The sequence below is a fragment of the Hibiscus syriacus genome, unplaced genomic scaffold, assembly GCF_006381635.1.
Source record: "Hibiscus syriacus cultivar Baekdansim isolate YM2019G1 unplaced genomic scaffold, ASM638163v2 tig00110578_pilon, whole genome shotgun sequence".
NCBI classification, from domain to species: domain Eukaryota; kingdom Viridiplantae; phylum Streptophyta; class Magnoliopsida; order Malvales; family Malvaceae; genus Hibiscus; species Hibiscus syriacus.
The window spans coordinates 730,191-750,418 of NW_024062789.1; the positions used below are offsets into that span (position 1 = coordinate 730,191).

General features: G+C 34.1%; 1 protein-coding gene and 1 long non-coding RNA gene across 2 annotated transcripts; one reads left to right on the plus strand and one right to left on the minus strand.

Moving 5' to 3' along the window:
• Nucleotides 1-1,252: 1,252 nt before the first annotated feature.
• On the minus strand, nt 1,253-5,501 carry LOC120133328 (transcription factor MYBS3-like). Its single transcript, XM_039149933.1, has 3 exons — nt 5,095-5,501; nt 2,685-2,896; nt 1,253-2,097 (listed from the first exon to the last, which is right to left on the minus strand). Exons 1-3 carry the CDS (start codon nt 5,417-5,419, stop codon nt 1,570-1,572), a joined length of 1,065 nt encoding a protein of 354 aa, XP_039005864.1. The 5' UTR covers nt 5,420-5,501; the 3' UTR covers nt 1,253-1,569.
• Nucleotides 2,817-18,913, plus strand: LOC120133329. The gene is made up of 3 exons (XR_005517086.1): nt 2,817-2,994; nt 9,892-9,896; nt 18,901-18,913. It is a non-coding gene; the product is annotated as an uncharacterized LOC120133329 (long non-coding RNA).
• Nucleotides 18,914-20,228: the final 1,315 nt, after the last annotated feature.

Sequence of the window (20,228 nt, forward strand, 5' to 3'; positions counted from 1 at the left end):
AATATGGAATTTTTGGCTTTGAAATGGTTCGAAATACTTTGTAAAATTATTTTGAAATTGTTTTAAGATTAAAACTTAATTTTACACTTTGAGTAAGGATTAAAAATTATCTTTGAAAGATTTGGAGTAATGTTCTGATATTCGAATAATTCTATCGAATATACTTAGAAAATCATTTGGAAAATCTTAAAATTCATTTAACTTAATTTGTTATATCGAAATATCAAAATGTTTTCAACAAATCTGAAATAATTTGGTATTAGAATTAAATTAAAACTAATATTCAAATTTGGATGAAGAAGTAAATGAAATTATAAGATGACAAAAAGTAATGAAAATATAAATAATATTATAAATGATTGGTGGGCATTTATAAAATTCCAATAATGATTGAAGGAAGAACAGTGGTCATTAACATTTTCGAATGTGCCTCCACTTTCAATGTTTAAATATAATCTATTTCTTTCACGCCTAATGTTTGTATTAATTTTAATATAATTTTTATTTATACTATTTATTTTATTTATTATTAATTATTAATTGTAACATGTTTAGTTTACCATAATAATTATCCAACGTCTGTCACTAAATGTCATCTGAATCGCCTATTCAAGGACCAAGGTTGTATGTCTCACATGATTGAACTAAACTAGTGAATTCAGGTGAGAAGGATTATACTTTAGATTTTCAGAAAGGTTCCTACGTAGAGAAATGGATATCCTTACAAGCGCCCTCTATATATTGCAACACCAACCTTTGCTCCATTTTATTTTCATCATTTTTTAATTACTTCTTATAATATATTTAAATTATAAATTTTATCTCTACCCTCTTATTTTAGTATTTGTTAGTTTTTATTCTTTTAAATTAAAAAAAAAAAACACATTCCTTATTCAAACTATAACAATTGAATTTGTAGTCTAATTCTATCTTTAGTCCACCTATTGCATAGGTAAATTGTAGGTTTAATTCTTCATTTTTTAATTTAATCATTTTAAACCCTTATAACTTAATTATATTGATTCTATGTCAATTGAGTTAAAATTGACAAAATTATAACATCAAACTAAATATTCAACTTAAATAGAGTACGAGATTAAGGACATAATTTAACTTTACCTTCAGTTTTGGGGCGTTTAGGCAATTATGAGGAAAAAGATTGAAAATATACAAATTCAAACCCTTCCTCGATTAATAAAAAAAATGAAATCTAATGAAGAAAAGGTTAGCAATTGTTTGAGATGTTTAAAAATGTTAAACAGAAGCAAAAATTTCAAAGGAAAGAAGGGAGAAATAGGCCAGAACAATAGTGTGTAAAAGTAAAACCTAAGTACCTAATATACAAGGGACTTGATGATATAAGACCGAAAGCATTCACTACCATTACCCTTTTGATTATTAGCACTATTGCTTGTATACGGTTAGTATGAATAAACATTTCCCATAAATAATCTTAACCCATAATGTAAACACCCAGAAATTTCTTACTACCCTCAAAAATAATAATCATATGGTAATGCAAATTTAAGATTTTTAAGCAAAACAAGATAGAATCATTGGCTTGCATTTTCAGACAGCTTGAATAGCACCGGTTTTGTCCTTACTCAAGTCTGTGGCCACAACTGCTGCATTTGCATGAAACGCAGATTGTCTTGATGGTTCTCCTAGCAGTTGCAAGGATAACGGTGAAGGCTCTATATGCCCATTCGCAATCTCTCCTATACTAAGATGAGACATTCCGACTAGTTCGTCTACATTGACAGGTTCCTTTGGAAACAATGGGATTGGCTTCAGTACTTGATGTTTAGATGTCTCTATGCCGTTCCCTTCATCCGGAGGGGCTGGATTCGGTGGCCAAAATGCGTAAGGAACAGGTGTGTAAGGTGAGATGAAACCATTGACCATAGGTGCCAGTCCACTTGATACCATCATTGTTTCTTCGGTCACATTAACTGTTTCTTGTGCTGCAGTTTCTGTGTGTTCAAATTCAGAGCCGAGGGAGAGATGTAATGAAGGTGTTGAATTTGAATTATATGCTTCTTCTACATGAGATGGCAGTAAAACTTGTTCTTCCGGGACTGCAGGTGTATCTGTAGCCTGCAAAAGAATATGAAAGTTAATCAAACCAGAAGCGATGAGAGAAAATATTCTATTTAGTTTAGGAAATATAGAAGCCAGCTTATTAGCACAGATGGTACACCATGCAGCCAACCCGAATTTAATCTGAACAGAACAGCATGAACCCAGCTAACACAAAAACCAAAACAAAATGATACCAAATCTGACCTATGGCCAAATTAGGTTGCTCTCTGTTAGCAAAACAAATGCGGCTAATGTTAATCAGAAGCTACACAGCACCCAAACTCAAGTTTGAACAAAAGGCAACAACTCAATGCCCAAACCCACAACCAATTCTTCGCCTAGATTACATATGCTGTTGATCTCTTCTGTTGTAGAGATGATTTTATTTTCCCATGCACATTTGTTAAATTCCTTCAGTGATGGACAATGGACGAAGATATTCTCCTTAGCACTACAAAATTATTCTCTTGCATTAATCATGTGGTTGTGTGCAGAAAATACTATGTTACAAGCCAAATATCATGTGCATGATAGGCTGTGTTGCTATTTTTAGGAAATGAAACACACACACACACTTATACATATAAAGAAGCAAAACAAACCATATCACTTGGAACCATGTCGAAAAGGCTTGAACGTCTCTTTCTTCGAGTAACATTACTCTGACGGATGAAATACTTCTGGGCATGACTTGCTACCTGAGTTGGTGTTCTTGATACAACAAAGTTTCGAGCTATCCCCCGCCAGTCCCCTTTCCCTAGTTTTTGGAGGCCAATTAGAAAGAGTCGATGTTCCTCTTCAGTCCATGGAACACCTGAAGCAACCAAAAATCACAGCTAAGAATCAATAATTTCGTTGTCATATTTCCATCCCACTAGTGAAAGAGAGAAGTGACAAACCATTCCAAGTCCTGTTTTATCTCATTGGTGACTCGAAAGGTTTTATTTTTAATTCAGAGAAAAGAAACGGTTGACTCAAAATTTTAAGGTACAAATGGTCAACTACCCGTTGATGTTCAACAAGCAACTATACAATATTTTAGGCTGCTTGGAAATTCATTCCTTGCCCTCAAAACCAATAATTCATATAACTAAAATAAGCACTTAAAAGAAATGCAAACTAGTTACCCAAATATTTGTACTGTAGGAGGCATGTGACTTAGATGCCTCAACAGCCACGACATAAGGAAATGTGATGGAATAACCTTAAACTACAGAGCACATCAATTGTTGCTGCAATTGAAATTCAACGCAAATCTAAACATATATTTGTACAAAGTACAAACTGGAGTGCAGTTAAGCTTCTACACAATATCCTCTTGCAAAGACTAGACCCCAGTCTGCTTCACAAGTTTCAGCAGAATTCACTGCTCTAAGTTCATAGGCAGGGATGGACTGAGGGGACCGCCCCCTGAAAATGTAAAACACTCATATAATTTAAGAATTTTTTATTGATAAGCTGTTTTCGCCCCCCGAACATAAAATCTTGCGTTTGCCCCTATTCATAGGATTAAGCTAATTCCCCAAAATAAGGAGGTAAGGTACAGTTGAAGCCTCTCTTCCAAGCCAAAACCATATTCTCCTAAATTACTTATCAAGAAGCCTATTTATAGATCATTCAAACAACTCATGCCTAAAGTTAACAACAATCAACTTATCCAACGCATGCCGCAGCATGTAGTCTCCTTACTAAGTTAACAAGAACAGGATATATAATCATTAATCTAAGGTTTAAAGTATGGAACAAAACAAACAAAAAAGAAAGACAGCTAAAGTTGAAAACGGATCCAAGTTCTCACCCAAAAACTACTTTCTTTCCCCAGTTTTCACAATTCTAACAGGAACCTTACTATTAAGGGAAACTGAAATTAGCAACTATAAACCATCACAACATTAGTTCAGAACAATATCATTCTAAGCGGTCTAGTCTAAAATTAAGGCTCTAAGAACAGCAGTTAGTGACCCGGCACTATGCAGTTTCTACACACACTTGCCAGGACTGCTGTTATACGCAGTTGCTCATGACATGCAATGTAAATAAGACACTTAGGACATTAGTGGAGATCATAAACACAAACAAGCCTTAAAACCATAAAGCACAGTAGACGGATTAGCTTTTCATCCAGGTTCAGACGTGGTGAAGTAAAAGACAAATTCAATTATTACAAAGCATCTAACTATCTAAGTATCCCTTATTCACGTGGTCCCCAGAAGGCCAAACTACTCAAAACACGAACATAAAACGCATGTAAAAAACTAGGCAAGACTATTGGGAAACAGGGAAAACAATAGTACCAGAACTAAACGAGCTCGGTAGTTAGGGGATTACGCGGAGGTATTGGGTTCGAATAATTCTTTGAACATATATTATCTTGTATTCACCGTAGTTATAAAAAAAACCTAAAATATGAGCCAATATCTTTTCTGCAACTTTTTTAGCTTAATATAAATGCTGGATTCTTGATCCAAAAAATATATATACAAGCTGGACTATTTATTCATTCTTTGTTCATGGATTTTAAAAAGTATTAAACATAACATGCTAAAAGTATTTGTGCAGCGTGCATTCTACTTTTTAATATCATTTTATAAGAAGTTTGAGGGAAAAAATAAAAGACCATTTTGTAGTACTACTGAACTCCAAAATGTTCTCCAAAACCACAAAATAAAACGGCGATTTTGAAAGCAAAATTTTCTTATACAATTTTCATTAAAAATGAGAATTGTAAAAGAAAAAATTCTTACATATACAGAAAGTTAAAAGACTAAAAAGAGTATAGGATTAAATAACCATTTTTCATTTAATTTGGAAATAAATAAATAAAGCTAAATCTTAAAAAAATAATAACGTTGATCATTAACATACTTCAAGTTCTCTCTCACTAAACAACTAGAATAGAAACTTTATCCAAAATCCAAATAAACAAACTTAAAATACCTCCAACCAAAAAGAGAGAGAGAGAGAACAAGTAAACAAAAACAAGCTCAAAACACGGCGTTCTAGAATAATCACCTTTCTTTCTCTCACCGCGAGGATTAGCAGAAGTGTGTGCGGTGGGCTCATCAGATAGGTACCCGTCATGGTCGTGGTTCGAGTCACGGATGTGATCCGATGAAGGGGAGCCCGGATTAGGCGAAGCGGCAGCTGATGAGGAGCTATGGTAGTGCGCTGATGACAAATTTCCCATACTGGCACTCTTCTTGATTATCGAACCGTCCGTCAAACGGACGCCGAACAGTTTCACTCCTCCGCAGCCAACTCCGCCACTTCCACCGCGCGTGTGACACGTGCGGGAGTTGTGGCCGTTGTTGCTACAATGCGAGCATCGCCGAGTCATGACTCACGCGAGCCAAACCAAATAGCAAAGAACTAGTCGAAATTGATCTATTAATCAGTAAAAATGAAAAATAAAATAGATACAGATTAATAAAAACTTGTAAAAAAAAGGTTAAGAGAGGAAGCGTGTGTTTAGAGAGAGAGCGAGAGGAGGAGGAGGAGGAGGAGGGAAGGTTGCATGGAATGAAGTGAGATTATGGAGGGAGGAGTTTAAAGTGGGGGAAGAAAGGAAAAGAAATGGAGGGTAATATGGGGATTTTGATATATCGGTCATAGTTTCAGGGTTAGAGGATCACGGCGCATCGTTCATTGGAGAAAAGTAGAATGACGGTGTCACCCCCTCAGTGGAAAATAACGTCTTGGTTGGTTTTCTTTTTTCGGGTCTTCGTGTTTGAACGTGTTCCGGATTTTTCGATTTGTTTCCCATTAGATTAAATTCTTTTACTTGGAAAATAATTAATTATGCAGGTACCAAATCTCCTATTTTTGCATTTTTCTACGAGTTCAACAGTAAGTGAATAATATTAACCTTTCCTCTTGAGTTTATATTGATTTTACCATCGAATATTTTAGTTGTAGTATTAAATTATAATTATACTGTTAAATTATTATTTGGTAATAACGTGTGACAACGAAAAATATAATTATTTTATTTTTCAAAATGTTTAAAACAAGTCATTTTGTTAGGAGTAATTATGAGAGAAAAAACTTCACTTTATTAGTGGCAACGAGAAAAAAAAATTAGAATGCATTTCTAGAGGTTCGAAGCTACGATCTTTAAAATTAAAGATTGATACTTGCGAATTTAAAATTTATCTGAATTTGACAGTTATTGACCTGATCTAATCTTATAAGATATTTTTTCTTCAAAATTCATATTTAATATAGATCATAAAAATAAATAGTCGAAATCAAAATCGAGATTGATATGGGTTTGACTTTAAATAAAACTTTCTCAATGCCTGATACAACATATATATATATATATATATATAAAAGATAAGATTTGTTTACAATATAAAAAATGTATAGTTTTACATCTTTTTAAGACTATCGAGTTAATGAAAATAAACAATTGAGATTGATAGTAGAATACCAGAAGATATTTACATAAAAATTTCATAGTTTATTTTTACTAATCTAATGATCCTAAAAATATAAAAAAAGTACACTAATTATATATTTTAAACTTTCTATATAAATATAAAATAATTTGAGAGGGAAGGATTCCATTTTGACGAATACTTGAGCAAATATCTGTTTTTACTTGCACATTTTAATCTTAAAATATAAGCAATAGTTATGATAAGTATGTAACAATAACTAATAGTTATCTACCTTATCATGATCCATATGAAGATACTAATTTTTTTACCCATTTTATTTATTTATTTATTATTATTATTATTATTATAATTATTATATATATTATTATTATTATTAAAAAATAATTACAAGCCCAAATCTCAGGCCCAACCAAAACTGGCCCAGACCCAAAAGGAAACCCTAAACATTTGGGGTTTCAGCTAGGGTTTTTAAACCTTAGCTCCAGTCGCCGCCTCAAGCATCCAGAAGCCACAACCGCCGCTCATTGCCGACACTCCACTGCCAGGTGACCCAACCAGATGCTGCCGACGGTCTACTCTGCCACGATGCCTCAACAAAAGGCTCCAGAAGACCCAACTACCCCTCCACATGTCGAGCTCTACGGTGAGTCACCACCATAGCTATGGTGACTCACCTAAGCAACCTCATTGGGACCGGTCTAAAGCCATCACCGGTGGTGGCTATAAAAGTCACCGGATCCTGCAAAACAAAAAAAAAACAGAATAGAAACAAGATACAAAAAAACTACCAACGATCCCAGTCAACAACAACGCAGCAACAAAAAGAAAGAGAGAAGAGAGGAAAGAAACTTACTCTGTCATCGGAGAACCCCAACTGTCGCCGGAAACAACAAAAACCGAAGGTACTTTTGTAGATTTACTCCGATTGGGAGTTTTTTAAGGAAAAAGAACACCGAAAACGGTTTTAGATCGTCCCGATCTATATTTTGGTGTATTTTTGTAATTTTCGGCCACCATTAACGGTGGCCGGCAGCGGTGGTCGGAGCCCGGCAGCGGTGGCTGACCGGGATGGCTTTCTCTCATTTTAGAGAGAAGCCAGAGAGAACTCTGGCTCTCTCTCTGTTTGAGAGATAAGAGAAAAGAAGAAATGAGAGGCTGGCCCTACGGGCCAGCCGGTTTCGGGTATTAATACCCTCTCCCAAACGATGCCGTTTTGGGGGAGGGTATTTCTGTAATTTCATAAAGGGTAAACCCCGTCCGCAGTGTTCCAAATTTGTATACCTTGCAATTTAGTCACTGAAAGCAATTTTTGATTATTTTAATTTAGTCTTCTAATTTTATTTTATTTTAATTTAGTCCTTATCAGTATATATATATATATATATATATATATATATATATATATATATATAGGTAAATATCAAATTTAGTCCCTCATAGTTTATTAATTATTATTTTAATCTCGTATTATTAATATAGGTTAAATCACCCTATTAGCACTCAAGTTTTATAATATTTCGAATTAGGACTCTAGTTTTATAATTTTACATTTTAATCATTAATTTTTATTTTTGACTATGATTTTTTTTAATACTATATTTTTATTTCCTTTTATTTTAATCATTATTTGGAATATTATTTTATTATTATTATTATTATTTTTAAATATTATTTCATTATTATTATTTTTATTATATATATATATATATATATATATATATATATATATATAATATTTGTTTATTTGTTAAAATCCTATATTTCATAAATCACTTTTAATAATCATATTTTAATATATATTTATTTTTAAGAAAAGGACTGTCTTAAAGCACCTAGAAGTCCGTTTTCTGATATTTTTACTAAATATCCTATTTTATAATTAATTATTTATTAATATCAAAGAAAAGAGCTGTCTTAAGGCACCTAGAAGTCATTTTCTGATATTTCTAAATAAATAAATATTTTATTTATAAATATATATAAAATTAATATTTTTTCATAATTATAATTTTGAAATAATAGGATTATAAATTAAATATATCTTTGAATTCTTAAATTTCTAATAATAGAGACAATATATAATTAAAAAGTACCAATTTTGGGCGTTGTAGGGGGTGCTAATCCTTCCCTAAACGTAACCGACCACGGATCCTTTTTTATTATTAAAAAGAATGAATTTTTGGTTAAAACGCATATCAGCTTATCTTTTAATCGATGTTTTGTTAAAAACTCTTTTAAAGGATGATTTTTAGGTATTTGACCTGCCTGATCCAAAAGGCCGATGGCGACTCCCAAATTATTTAAAAAAAACCATTTATTCACATCACTTTTCCCGCCAAGTAAAAAAAAATTCGTGCCCGGACGAAAACCGGTTACGACAGCTTGGCGACTCTGCTGGGGACCGTCAAACTTAAAAATTAATTATAAATTGTCTCTATTAATTAGAAATTAAAAATTTATTTATTTAATTTTTAATTCTTTTCTTTCAAATTTTTTATTACTTATTATTTTTATATTATTAATATTTTTTTCAGGTATTAATTATTTTATTTATCTGTTAGAGGTTTGAACATTTCTCCTCACACACAACACTTGTATTGCATAACATAAAGCTTTCTAATCAAGCTTGTCCTTTTTTAAGTGGGAGTGAAAGCGACGTCTTCGTGAGAATTTATTCTCCGTGTCAGACCTAGCAAGTAGCTTTCGGGGTTCATATGCTCTATATCTTCGTGAGAATTTATTCTCCGTGTCAGGCATAGAGAAATGTATCCCCTCGAATTGAACTCGATCCACTTTAGTCTGTGATGGACTAGGATAGAGGGTTAGCAGTCCAAGGGGGTACTAACAAGGACAATTCGGGTACCTTTACTCCTAGAAATGAAACCCTGCATATAATAAACTCTAGCACTTCACCTGATCTAAGAAGTACTGAAACCCTGTCCATAGGTGTACACAAAGAAGAAATAAGCTCTAGCTTTTAATTTATTTAATTTATTATCTTTCTCTCTGAATAAATGCCTACGAATTAGTAATCATGTTATTAGGTTAATTTTTCCAAACAAAGCATGGAACTAGAAAGCATGAGGTTAGGATATATTATATACCATGATAGGTAGAATATTTTCTTTTCATTAATTGGTACTTACCAATTTATTTATTTCCTTTCTCATTTTTATTTTTCATACATTTTGTTTTGTTTTAACTTGTTTATATTGATTTCTTTTGTTTTGTGCCTGCATTACATGATCATGACATAACCAAAAGGTGTTGACTTGAAAGACTGTTCATCAAATTGGAAAGAAATCGTAAATGAACAAAAAGTTTTATGATCAAACAAAATATGATGCGGCCAAAGAAAGACATCCTGAAGAAACTACAAGGATGGAAGCAAGCAATGCACACAGAGATCCTGTTATATTAATACCAAAAGTACTCCACAAAGATTCTGCCAGATTGATACCAAAAACAGTCTATGGTAAGAGCATCAGTCAGGGCATTCAGAGTGGAGGAGGTTTTTATGAAGTTCAAACATGTTATTTGAAGGACTTGAACGACCAAAACAAGAAATTGAGCACAGAAATGAAAACCATGCATGAAGATTTTCAGAAGATCAGTCGAGCCTTTCAAAATGCTGGCCTAGGAAGCACCCCAGAAGAGTGGATCACAGGGGTCACCAAGCTGAAAAAGAACTGCAACTTATATGAAGATCTTGTTCAAGAACTTCTTGGATAGAAAGGTTCTCTTACAAGGGAAAATAAGCAACTCCAATAATTGATACAGAAGATGAAAGAGAATGTCATGGAAGAAGTTGCAGTCCAGAAAAGCAATATGACCCAAAAGCTGATAGACCAACCTGATTTTACAAGGAAATGAAGCGGACTGATAATTCAACTATTGAGCATAAATGAAATTAACTTGGCTTTAAAGAAGTTAGGACTGAAAGATGTCCCATATATGTAAAGTTTTATTTGATATACTAAAACTTTTGTGTTCAATGAAATCTGTTCTAAAATGATCACTCTTGAGTAACACCTTTGCATACATGCATTTATATTTTGCATCTGTACATTTTTACGTTTGTATTTACATTTACATTTTTAAACTTACATCATGTATTAAAACATATTTAATTAAATAATAATGTTTATTTATTTTCAATATCAAAGAAAAAGGGCAGTCTTAATATAACTGGATGTCCTATTCTGGTATTTTAAATAATATACATTTTTACATTTGCATATTTACATTTGCATCTTTGCATTTGTATTTTTATGTTTGCTTTTGTATTGCACAATTTGTATTCTTATTATTACATTCACATATTTACGTTTGCATTTGGCATCTTTGCATTTTTATGTCATAATACATTAAAACATTCATTCATTAAAATAAGGATTTCAAACGAAGTGATCTTGGTTTTTCATTGAAGCAAGAATGCTCAGCACGACACAAGAAAAATGTCTAAAGAAACTGAGGATAGGCTAGCCAAATTTGAGATAGAGCAGAAAGAAAAATAAGAGGAATTGAGGAGCAAGTTGGCACAAATTGAAGCTAATATCACAAATTCTCATATCAATCTACTGAACAATATGAAATAAATGATTGAGAAGCACCAGACCGCTGGAAAGAGTCTTGTTGAAAACCCCATAAATTCTTTGGGTGTTATACATGTTCATATTCCTGAGTTCACCTCTGTACCCCAGGAAATTCAATCACCGATTTACTTCGCTGTTAAGAACTCACCATATCAAGCTGGAGCATCATTCCCCACTGATTGTCCTACTACTTCTGAGTTGAAACCTGATGAATTTTGTATTAGTAATGAGGTCCTTGACCTAAACAAATCAGTTGAGAAGGAAAAATTCACTCAACGACTGGAAAATATAGAAGAGGTGATAAAATCTATAGAGACAGTTGAGTCATTTTATGGGTTTGATGCCAAAGAACTAAGTTTGGTCCCTGGCCTGGTTATTCCATCAAAGTTCAAGGTTCCAGATTTTGAGAAGTATAATGGGACCACATGCCATTCATATCATATCACTATGTATTGTCGTCGTATGACTGGCTATGTAGAGAATGAAAAATTGTTGATCCACTGTTTCCAAGACAGTTTATCTGGGTCTGCATCCAGATGGTATAATCAGCTAAAACGTACTCAAATAAGTTCTTGGAGGGATTTAGCTCAAGCTTTTTTGGGTCAATACAAGCACATGACTGATATGGCCCCTGATCGAACAATGTTGCAAAGCATGAATATGAAGTGCAATGAAAGCTTTCGACAATATTCACAACAATGGAAAGACGTTGCTTCTCAAGTACATCCACCATTGACTGAAAAAGAGTTCACTACTTTGTTCATCAGCACATTAAAATTTCCTTATGTTAATCACATGATAGGGGTTGCCCCTAATAATTTCTCTGACATCATCATAAGTGGAGAAATCATCGAAATGGCTATCAAGAATGGCAAGATAAGAGGCTCTGACAATACTAAAGTCAAGAAAGAAGCTGGGGTTAATACAGTGAGGTCTTATTCAGTTAAACATGGTGCCAAACCTTATAGAGTGATCAAGAAAAAAAATGTGCAAGGATTTCAATTTCCTCCCTTCCACTGTTCGAGTGAAAAATTGCATCCAAAAATGCTCTCAGCCAGATCAATTACTCCATAACTTGATCAATCACAGTGGCCTCCAAATGAGAATTGGACTTATAAGGAAGTTCCTTGGATAAATCAGACTGGAATTCCAAATTGTTCAGCTAAGGTTCCTGGTAATCTTAAGGGAAATTTCCAAGACCCTTTAGAGCAAGCAATTCAAAAATGCAAGATAAAAGAAGGGGTTAAGGTTCAATGTTCAGAAACCGTTGTTGCAACAGAAACTAATGTAACCAAATCCTACGAAGAATATCGGGCACAAGAAAATGGGAAAAGAAATCAAAAGGCTCCCATGGATGTAATTCGAGATTGGCCTATAGGTCTACAAAAGAATGAGGCAGATATAACTCAGAAGACACCTCATATACATGTATCAGATTTTCTGAAAACCAGTAAGGCAAAGGACAACTTAAGAAATCTGGTTAATATTACCCCAGTTATAGCTGAAATGAGCATTCAGAACCCCCTCGATAACATGAGAGCATTCATTCGTTCAGAACGATCAAAGAAAGTGATAGCCTCGCGAGCGAGAAAAACTCTGAAGGTGTTTCAAGAATCTATCTCAGACCCCCTCATTTGGTTAAAGGTCAATACATTACACCAAGATTGGTAAAGGTGTCACCAAAGCCTTATGCCCATTGCTATGATCAAAATAGCTTTTGTAATTTTCACTTGGGAGTATTTGGACATTCAACAGGGAATTATTGGTCACTGTTAAAGGAAATAGAGACGCTCATCGACAAAGGAGTCTTGACACAAGAAATGATCAAGAAATGGGGGGCAAATAAGGATAAAAATCCTGGGCCAAGTACACACCCAACATTAGAGGAGTAATGATACATAAACAAGTGGAAGTGTTATCTACCACTGTAGTACTTTCTATTTTCAGCATCTTGTTTGAATATGTTTTTGTTCTTTTCTCCACCTTTTGTACAATAAATAAATATGTGTCTTTTATGGTTATGAACAATGAGTCAAATTTTAATCTTGAGATTATTGAGTATCAAGTAGATTAAATATTCTTTTAATTTTTCAAGAGTTATAGATCTATTGGCAAGTGGTAAAATTATATCTTCAATATCCCATATCCAATGCCAATTACTCGACCCTTACCAAAACCAAATCCTGACACTATATTTATCTGAGACTCTGAAGTAATGTCTCCACTTGTTTTTGAGACATCAACTCTAGATGTTTACCTTTTCGGGTAGAGTTAATTGATGATATTACCTTCCACTATATACATGACTTTAAGAGTCACACATTTATCCTTCCAAACACAAAACCATCATAAACCAAAAAACCTCAAAAGAACCAAACTTCCAATTATCCGTGAATTTTACTGCAATAAGAGACAAGATGAGGCATCATGGACCAACTCATTGATGATAATTTCGAGTGATTAGGGCATACTCAAAGAAGAAGGAGAAAGTGATTGATTGAAATAAATATATCATGCATTAACTACATTTTTCATGTAAGTAAAATTAATCTTGAATATTCATCCCCCTGGAGATACCTCTTTTTACAAAGGTTTCAGTGTATGAGATAATGAACGACATTGTTTCATTTATCCTTTAATATATATATATATATATATCCTTTGTTGTCCCCACTTGAGCCTGAATGATTTTTCTTCTGATTCAACCCTAACCAAGGATCACCCTCCATATTAGGGGGCAAGGTGAAGGATATTTGCTCACAAGAATAAAGATTGTCAATACATTTTTATTACGAAGACAAGTTTCCATGAAGTCATGAAAGTTTTGAACTACAAAGTATGTCAAATACAGAGTGCTTGAAGATCAATCCAATCAAGAATAATGGAAAACCTCCAAAATGCAAAAGGAAAAGGAGGTGCTCAAAACAATTGAAGTATTATACTCATCCATCAAAGAAAAAAAAAATTGAATCAAGATGGATGACTTATTGAGCCTCAAGTTACAAGGTTGATCAAGTACAAACAAGAAGAGCAAGAAATGCTGGAGATATGAGAAAATGGAAATTAATCCAAAATTTGACAGTCTAGAGGGATCCAGATGATGGAAAAATCCCCAGCAAGGCAGATCCAAGTCAAACAAAACAAGATTGATGGCATCAGAATGAATTGATCCTTGGTTTGATTACCCATAAACACTTATTTGGGCCTTTTTATCCCTTTCTTTCATAACCATAAGCCATGGCCTACGTTACGTACCTGAAAAGTCCATTTTAATCATACATGGATTTCTAAGTAAAAGAGAATATTTTCAGAATTCATTCCGCCTCTCAAGATTGATTTTTATTTACAAAAATTGGTTTTTAAAATCTTTAATGCATGATATGAAAAATGATAAAAGGAGGGTTCAAGATATAAATTTTTAAATAACATCTTTGAAACCAAAGGAGGATTCGAGTTGAAAACCTGAAAAGGCGGCTCGAATATTGAATGGTGCAACAACGACATAAGAGACGATTTTAAGCTCTTAAAAAAAAGCACTGCATCATCCCAAAGACGTTCCTGAGATTTTGGAAACGAGAAGCATCTTTGCAAGATGAGCATAACAACCTTTTCTTCAAGTTAGCGGAAGCCGAAGCGACATACTGAACCAACTTGAAAGAACCTATTTTACCAAAATCAACCTACACCTCAAATCAGTCAATAATTTTGACACTTGCCATAGAACTATGATTTTTGAATAATTTAAAAGTGTAGTTGATTTATTTAATATTCATTAAACTCATTGTTTATGATTCGATTATATTGTGAACCTGAAAGGGGTAATACTTTGCAAAATTCTTTCATTCTTCAATAAAGAAAGGAGAAAAAAACATTTTCAAACAGGACAGTCTCAAATGAGAAAGGTCCTTGAAGCAATTGTTGCTTATTCTACCTCTGTTGTAGAAAAAGAATGAACGAGGCCAGAATAATGAAGCACTTCACATTTTTAAAGGTAAGAGGTCCAAGAAGCCAGAAAGTCTGGAGAATTGATCTTGTGACACTCTCCTATGACATTATTAGTAGCTCAGCAAGAAATATTATCGTTTATCGCATGCTGAGGGCGATAAACATCACCAGACAGATTATTTTCCCCAACCATCAATCCACGTTCTCTAGAAAATTACATCATAGAGCCATGAACAAGTCACTACCTGCACTCTGGTTATACTGTGATGTTGACTCAAGTCTTGATACATCATTGCTACTTCTTTCATGCCAATCATTTTCTTTGTCAAGATGATATCCATTATGCCCTTCAGAAGATTGCTGAATTTGAGATTGAGAACTTATGGCACATAATAAGACATTGAAACAGATTCTACATTTGTATGCCTTTCATATTGGGTAACATTGGTTACATGATTACAAAAGATGAGATAACCAGTTTTACTATCAGCCAAACCTTTCCATGATTTGAAAAGAGTGGGATATATTGGAGCAGCTGAAGAGACAGTTGTCGTAGCAGTCATTGCAAGAAAATGCACCAACAAAAATCATCTAGTTTATCTTGATGATGTTTATTTCTTCCAGTAAGATTGTTACGCTGGATGCCACTGACAACAAGGTCAAATTCGACAAAACTACTCATAAATTGCTCAAACTGATCATCATTCAGTTCTTGCACATCTGTTTTCAAAAGTATACCAAGACAGTAAAAGGCAACTTCTGCATCATTGATCCCAGAGAAAAGAGACAGGACATTGATACCACCATGGAACATGTCTCTATACAGATCCTCATGTATGGTTTTTAGGGAAACCTAGAAGCATTTCCACCTCATCGGGTTCAAGTGGAACAATTTTATTCCTTCCAAACCATACCAGATTCCATTTTCAGCACTCATCAAGAACATATTTCTGGATACTCGAAGATGGCTCATCATCATAAGCTTCAAGAGCCTTAAAGATCCTTTCTGTCAATTTGGCACTTCCTGTACATGTTTGTAAACAGTTCAACTTTATCCCAGGAAGGTCACCAGTTTGTTGTCAAGAGAAAAGCATCCTGTATGGTGCATGGAGAAAGCATAAGAAGAGGAAATCTGTTCTCAATTGGCAGATTATGAATATAGCTCCTTTTCCGTACAGTAGCACAAAAATACTTTGAATCTACAAATTTCGGCTCTACATCGAATAAGTTCTGTGATATTCCAGTCCAAATATTAACTAGAGCAAGTGCCACGTTCTCATAGTAGAAATAAGGAGACCCAATAGCATCTTCTGGAAGTGTTCTTTGAGCTATCTGATCTGGTTCGGTAAGAACCTCAAAACTAATCATTGGATTTGAAAGATGAACATGATCATCTTCATTAAGAAGCTTCTTTTCAAGCTTCCCCTGCTTCTTCTTTTTTAAGAAAATCATAGCCCAAGTTTCGCCTTTTCCTGTAATTGGGATCATTGCATAATGGCTTCCTATCTTCTACCGGAAGAAGTGTGTCAGTAGCCTTAGCCAGTTGATCAGCACATATAAAATCTGTCAACGCTGCAATTGATGAATTCAGACCACATCTCTCCATGGCTATTGAAGCCTCAACCTCTGAATATCCCATTTTCGTCAAGTATAACAATTTATTCTCCTCATCAGAATCAGAATTCAGGATTTCCTCGGTATTAGAAGAACTATCAATATCTGTGAAATCATCCTAAAAGATCGCTTCATAATCAGATGAATTGTTATCAGAATCAACATGTTGCATGGGTGTGGATTTTTGAAGAGCATGTACCACTGTATATGTAGTCTTGCTATTGCATCAGATTACTGTTTGCAGAAATTGGTTTCTTTCCCACAGAAAAGTATATTTCAGAGATGGCCTTCACTGAAAGATGATAAGACACTATGTCAGCCTGGAACGGATTACCAAGCTATTTTTACTTCACTGTCTGACTAAATCCCTCCAGATACACAAAATGGTCACCTCATTCAGAATACACATATTTCAAACAGAATGATTGAGTACTTCTTAAGTTTGTGACAACATGAAGAGAATTTCTCCAGTTACTTGACAATACTAATGTTTAGTGACACCAGAATGAGTGTATTCAAGATAAACATATTTGGGGCACGAATAAAGCTACAAGTACCTACAACAGTTCATTGTCAAAATTGAACCTCGTGGGGATCATGACATTTCAGTCAAACAGACATTGAGAGTGAATCAGACAGATCTAGAGGGACATCTTGAGGGCCCATTTCAACCAGAAATAGAATATTGGGGCATTTTGAAGGCTCACAACAATATGAATATGTGGGCATTCTTGGAGGCTCATCTCAACAAGAAGTAATGTTGAGCACACTTTTAACATCTGTATCAACAAATATTGGGGCATTTTAAAGGTTCATTCAGACAGATCCATGTGGGGCATTTTGAAGGCTCAGATTAACAAGAAGCAAATATTGGGGCATGCTGAAAGCCCATTTCAATCAGAATTAGGACTGTTGATGCATTTTTTTAACGTTTCGTATCAGCAATGTTGGGACATGCTGAAGGCCCATATCATCATGTGTTAAAAATCATTGATTTGAGAAAATATTTCCAATGAGACAGAAAGATATTAAGAATGAAAAGGGTAAAACAGTGACAGTCAAGCTATCTATACATTATTGCTTCGTTCATCAGGCAGTTACATTATGATCATGTTGTTGAACAAATATCTACTCAGCAAGTATGGTTTCAAGTACCCAATCTTCTTAACCATGTATCACATGACAACGTGTTTTTTGTTAAGCTATATCATGGTTGCATGAATAAAGATGGTCCCCAAGCAGACCATTCGATCTAGGATTCAGTTCCTCAAAATCTCAGCTTTGAGTTTTGTATTCCGTGTATCGGTGATGATTAGAAATATTTCTTTGAGATTCCTGTCAGTTAGTTTCAACCATACTGTTGAGGTTACAAAGCTGTTTTTCACACCAGTTTTGTTTACTTGATGACATTAAAGAGAGAAGCTCATATATATTGCTCTTTCCCGATGATACTGGGGTTATCATTGCCAGCCAGGCTGAACTGAATTTTTATCTATTTTGGGTTTTATCATGTGCGTTTCATCCCCAGCAGCAAGAATTCTATGGATATCTTTCCATACATGGCTCTTATAGTGGATGTGTTTCTAATTCCTACAACGCTCATTATAGAAGAAAACGTGATTAGTATCACACTTGCTTTTGCCCGAGATGATATCAAGATCAATTAATGTCTCCTATTCAATTCGACACCAGTACATTTTGTGAATTTGACCAACTTTTTGGTCATACCAGTATTTCACTTGTATTCCCATTGAGTTTTGTTCTCAAGTGGTCTTGTGACATCATACAAAAATTTTGAACACCATGCAAAGAGCTTCATTAAAGCAATTCGAGCAGAAGCCACATGAGATGATGAATGTATTGACAAATGTTTTACGAACCAGTCATTCTGATGTTGAACCAATGTTGTGATCAGATGGTTTCCATTTATTGGTCCAAGATGAAGTTTGTCTTCTTCAACCTCAAGGATAGAAGTGAGATATGATGAAGATTTCTTTCCACAAAAGGAGAGCTAAAATTTTAAACAACAAGAAACTAATGGCACCAACTAAGGTTGAATGACAGGTTGTTGTTAAACATCTCGACATGATATGGTCCAAGTTGCCGTATTCGAAATTGGATTAGATGTGGAGACATGAAAGGAATTAGGATAAAACCTACTTGTGATATGTTTCAAGAGTCAAATCAGAACAGACTCTACTCTCTTAATTAATCCCTACTGAGTCAGGCATACCTACATATACACTCTTTAAAGATGATAGATTCTCTTTTTAAAGATGACAGATTCTCTTTTCAAAGATGAAAGCTTTATCAGATTTCTGCACAACTCCAAGCAAATAAAGTTGGTTTTATCCAAGACAAAATGGGGCATCAAGGTCATAATTCTGACTACGACAAGAGTTCCACAAATGAAACATTTCTTCTGAGACTTTCATGAAGCAAAGAAGACATAAAGATACAAGTTGATCAGATGGTTCTTCAGAAATGCAAGCTTGATATCATAAGTTGCTACACTGATATCCAGAGGTGACCCTGGCAATAAATGATGAAGTGGAGGAAAACCGAGTTCACCATTTTGAATTCAAATGAAGATTGCATCAACATTCATGCATCATATTTAGACATTTGCAAAATAGGAGCATTTTCATTCATTTTATCCATGTTGAATATTTGACAGGAATTTCAAAGATTTTAGCAAAGTTCAAATCCATCATTCAATGGATCAACATTTCCAGAAGAGTTCATAATGAGAAGAACTCATCTGAAGAAGGAAGAAGAAGTTCATAATGAGAAGAACTTGTTCAACTTTTCGCTTGAATTCATCATTCGATAGATCAACATTACCAGGTCGAGTTCATAATGAGAAGAACTCATCTGAAGAAAGAAGAAGAAGTTCATAATGAGAAGAACTTGTTCAACTTTTCGCTTGAATTCATTATTCGATGGATCAACATTACCAGGGCGAGTTCATAATAAGAAGAACTCATCTGAAGAAGTTCATAATAAGAAGAACTTGTTCAACTTTTCGCTTGACTTCATCATTCGATGGATCAGCATTACCAGGGAAGTTCATAATGAGAAGAACTTATCTGAAAAAGGAAGAAGAAGTTCATAATGAGAAGAGTTTGTTCAACCTTTTGTTTAAATTCATCATTTGATAGATCAACATTGCCAGGTAGAGTTCATAATGAGAAGAACTCGTCATCTAAAGAAGGAGAAAGAAATTCATAATAAGAAGAATTTGTTCAACCTTTTGCTCAAATCCATCACTTAATGAATCAGCTTTTCCAGAGAAAGTTCATAATGAGAAGAACTCATCTGAAGAAGGAAGAAGAAGTTCATAATGAGAAGAATTTGTTCAACCTTTTGCTTGAATTTATCATTCGATGGATCAGCATTGCCAGAAGGTTCATAATGAGAAGAACTTATCTGAAGAGGAAGAAGAAGTTCACAATGAGAAGAGCTTGTTCAACCTTTTTGCTTGATTCTATCACAGAAAAAGATAGATCAACATTAGCATTTCCAGGTAGAGTTCATAATGAGAAGAACTCATCTGAAGAAGGAAGAAGAAGTTCATAATGAGAAGAAC

Excerpts from the sequence above, each read along its gene's own strand:
- LOC120133328 (XM_039149933.1), bottom strand. The coding sequence starts at position 5,419 with ATGACTCGGCGATGCTCGCATTGTAGCAACAACGGCCACAACTCCCGC. Across the intron at positions 2,897-5,094 it reads TCGCGGTGAGAGAAAGAAAG|GTGTTCCATGGACTGAAGAG; the intron begins GTGATTATTCTA and ends TGGTTGCTTCAG. Across the intron at positions 2,098-2,684 it reads ACATGGTTCCAAGTGATATG|GCTACAGATACACCTGCAGT; the intron begins GTTTGTTTTGCT and ends ATTCTTTTGCAG.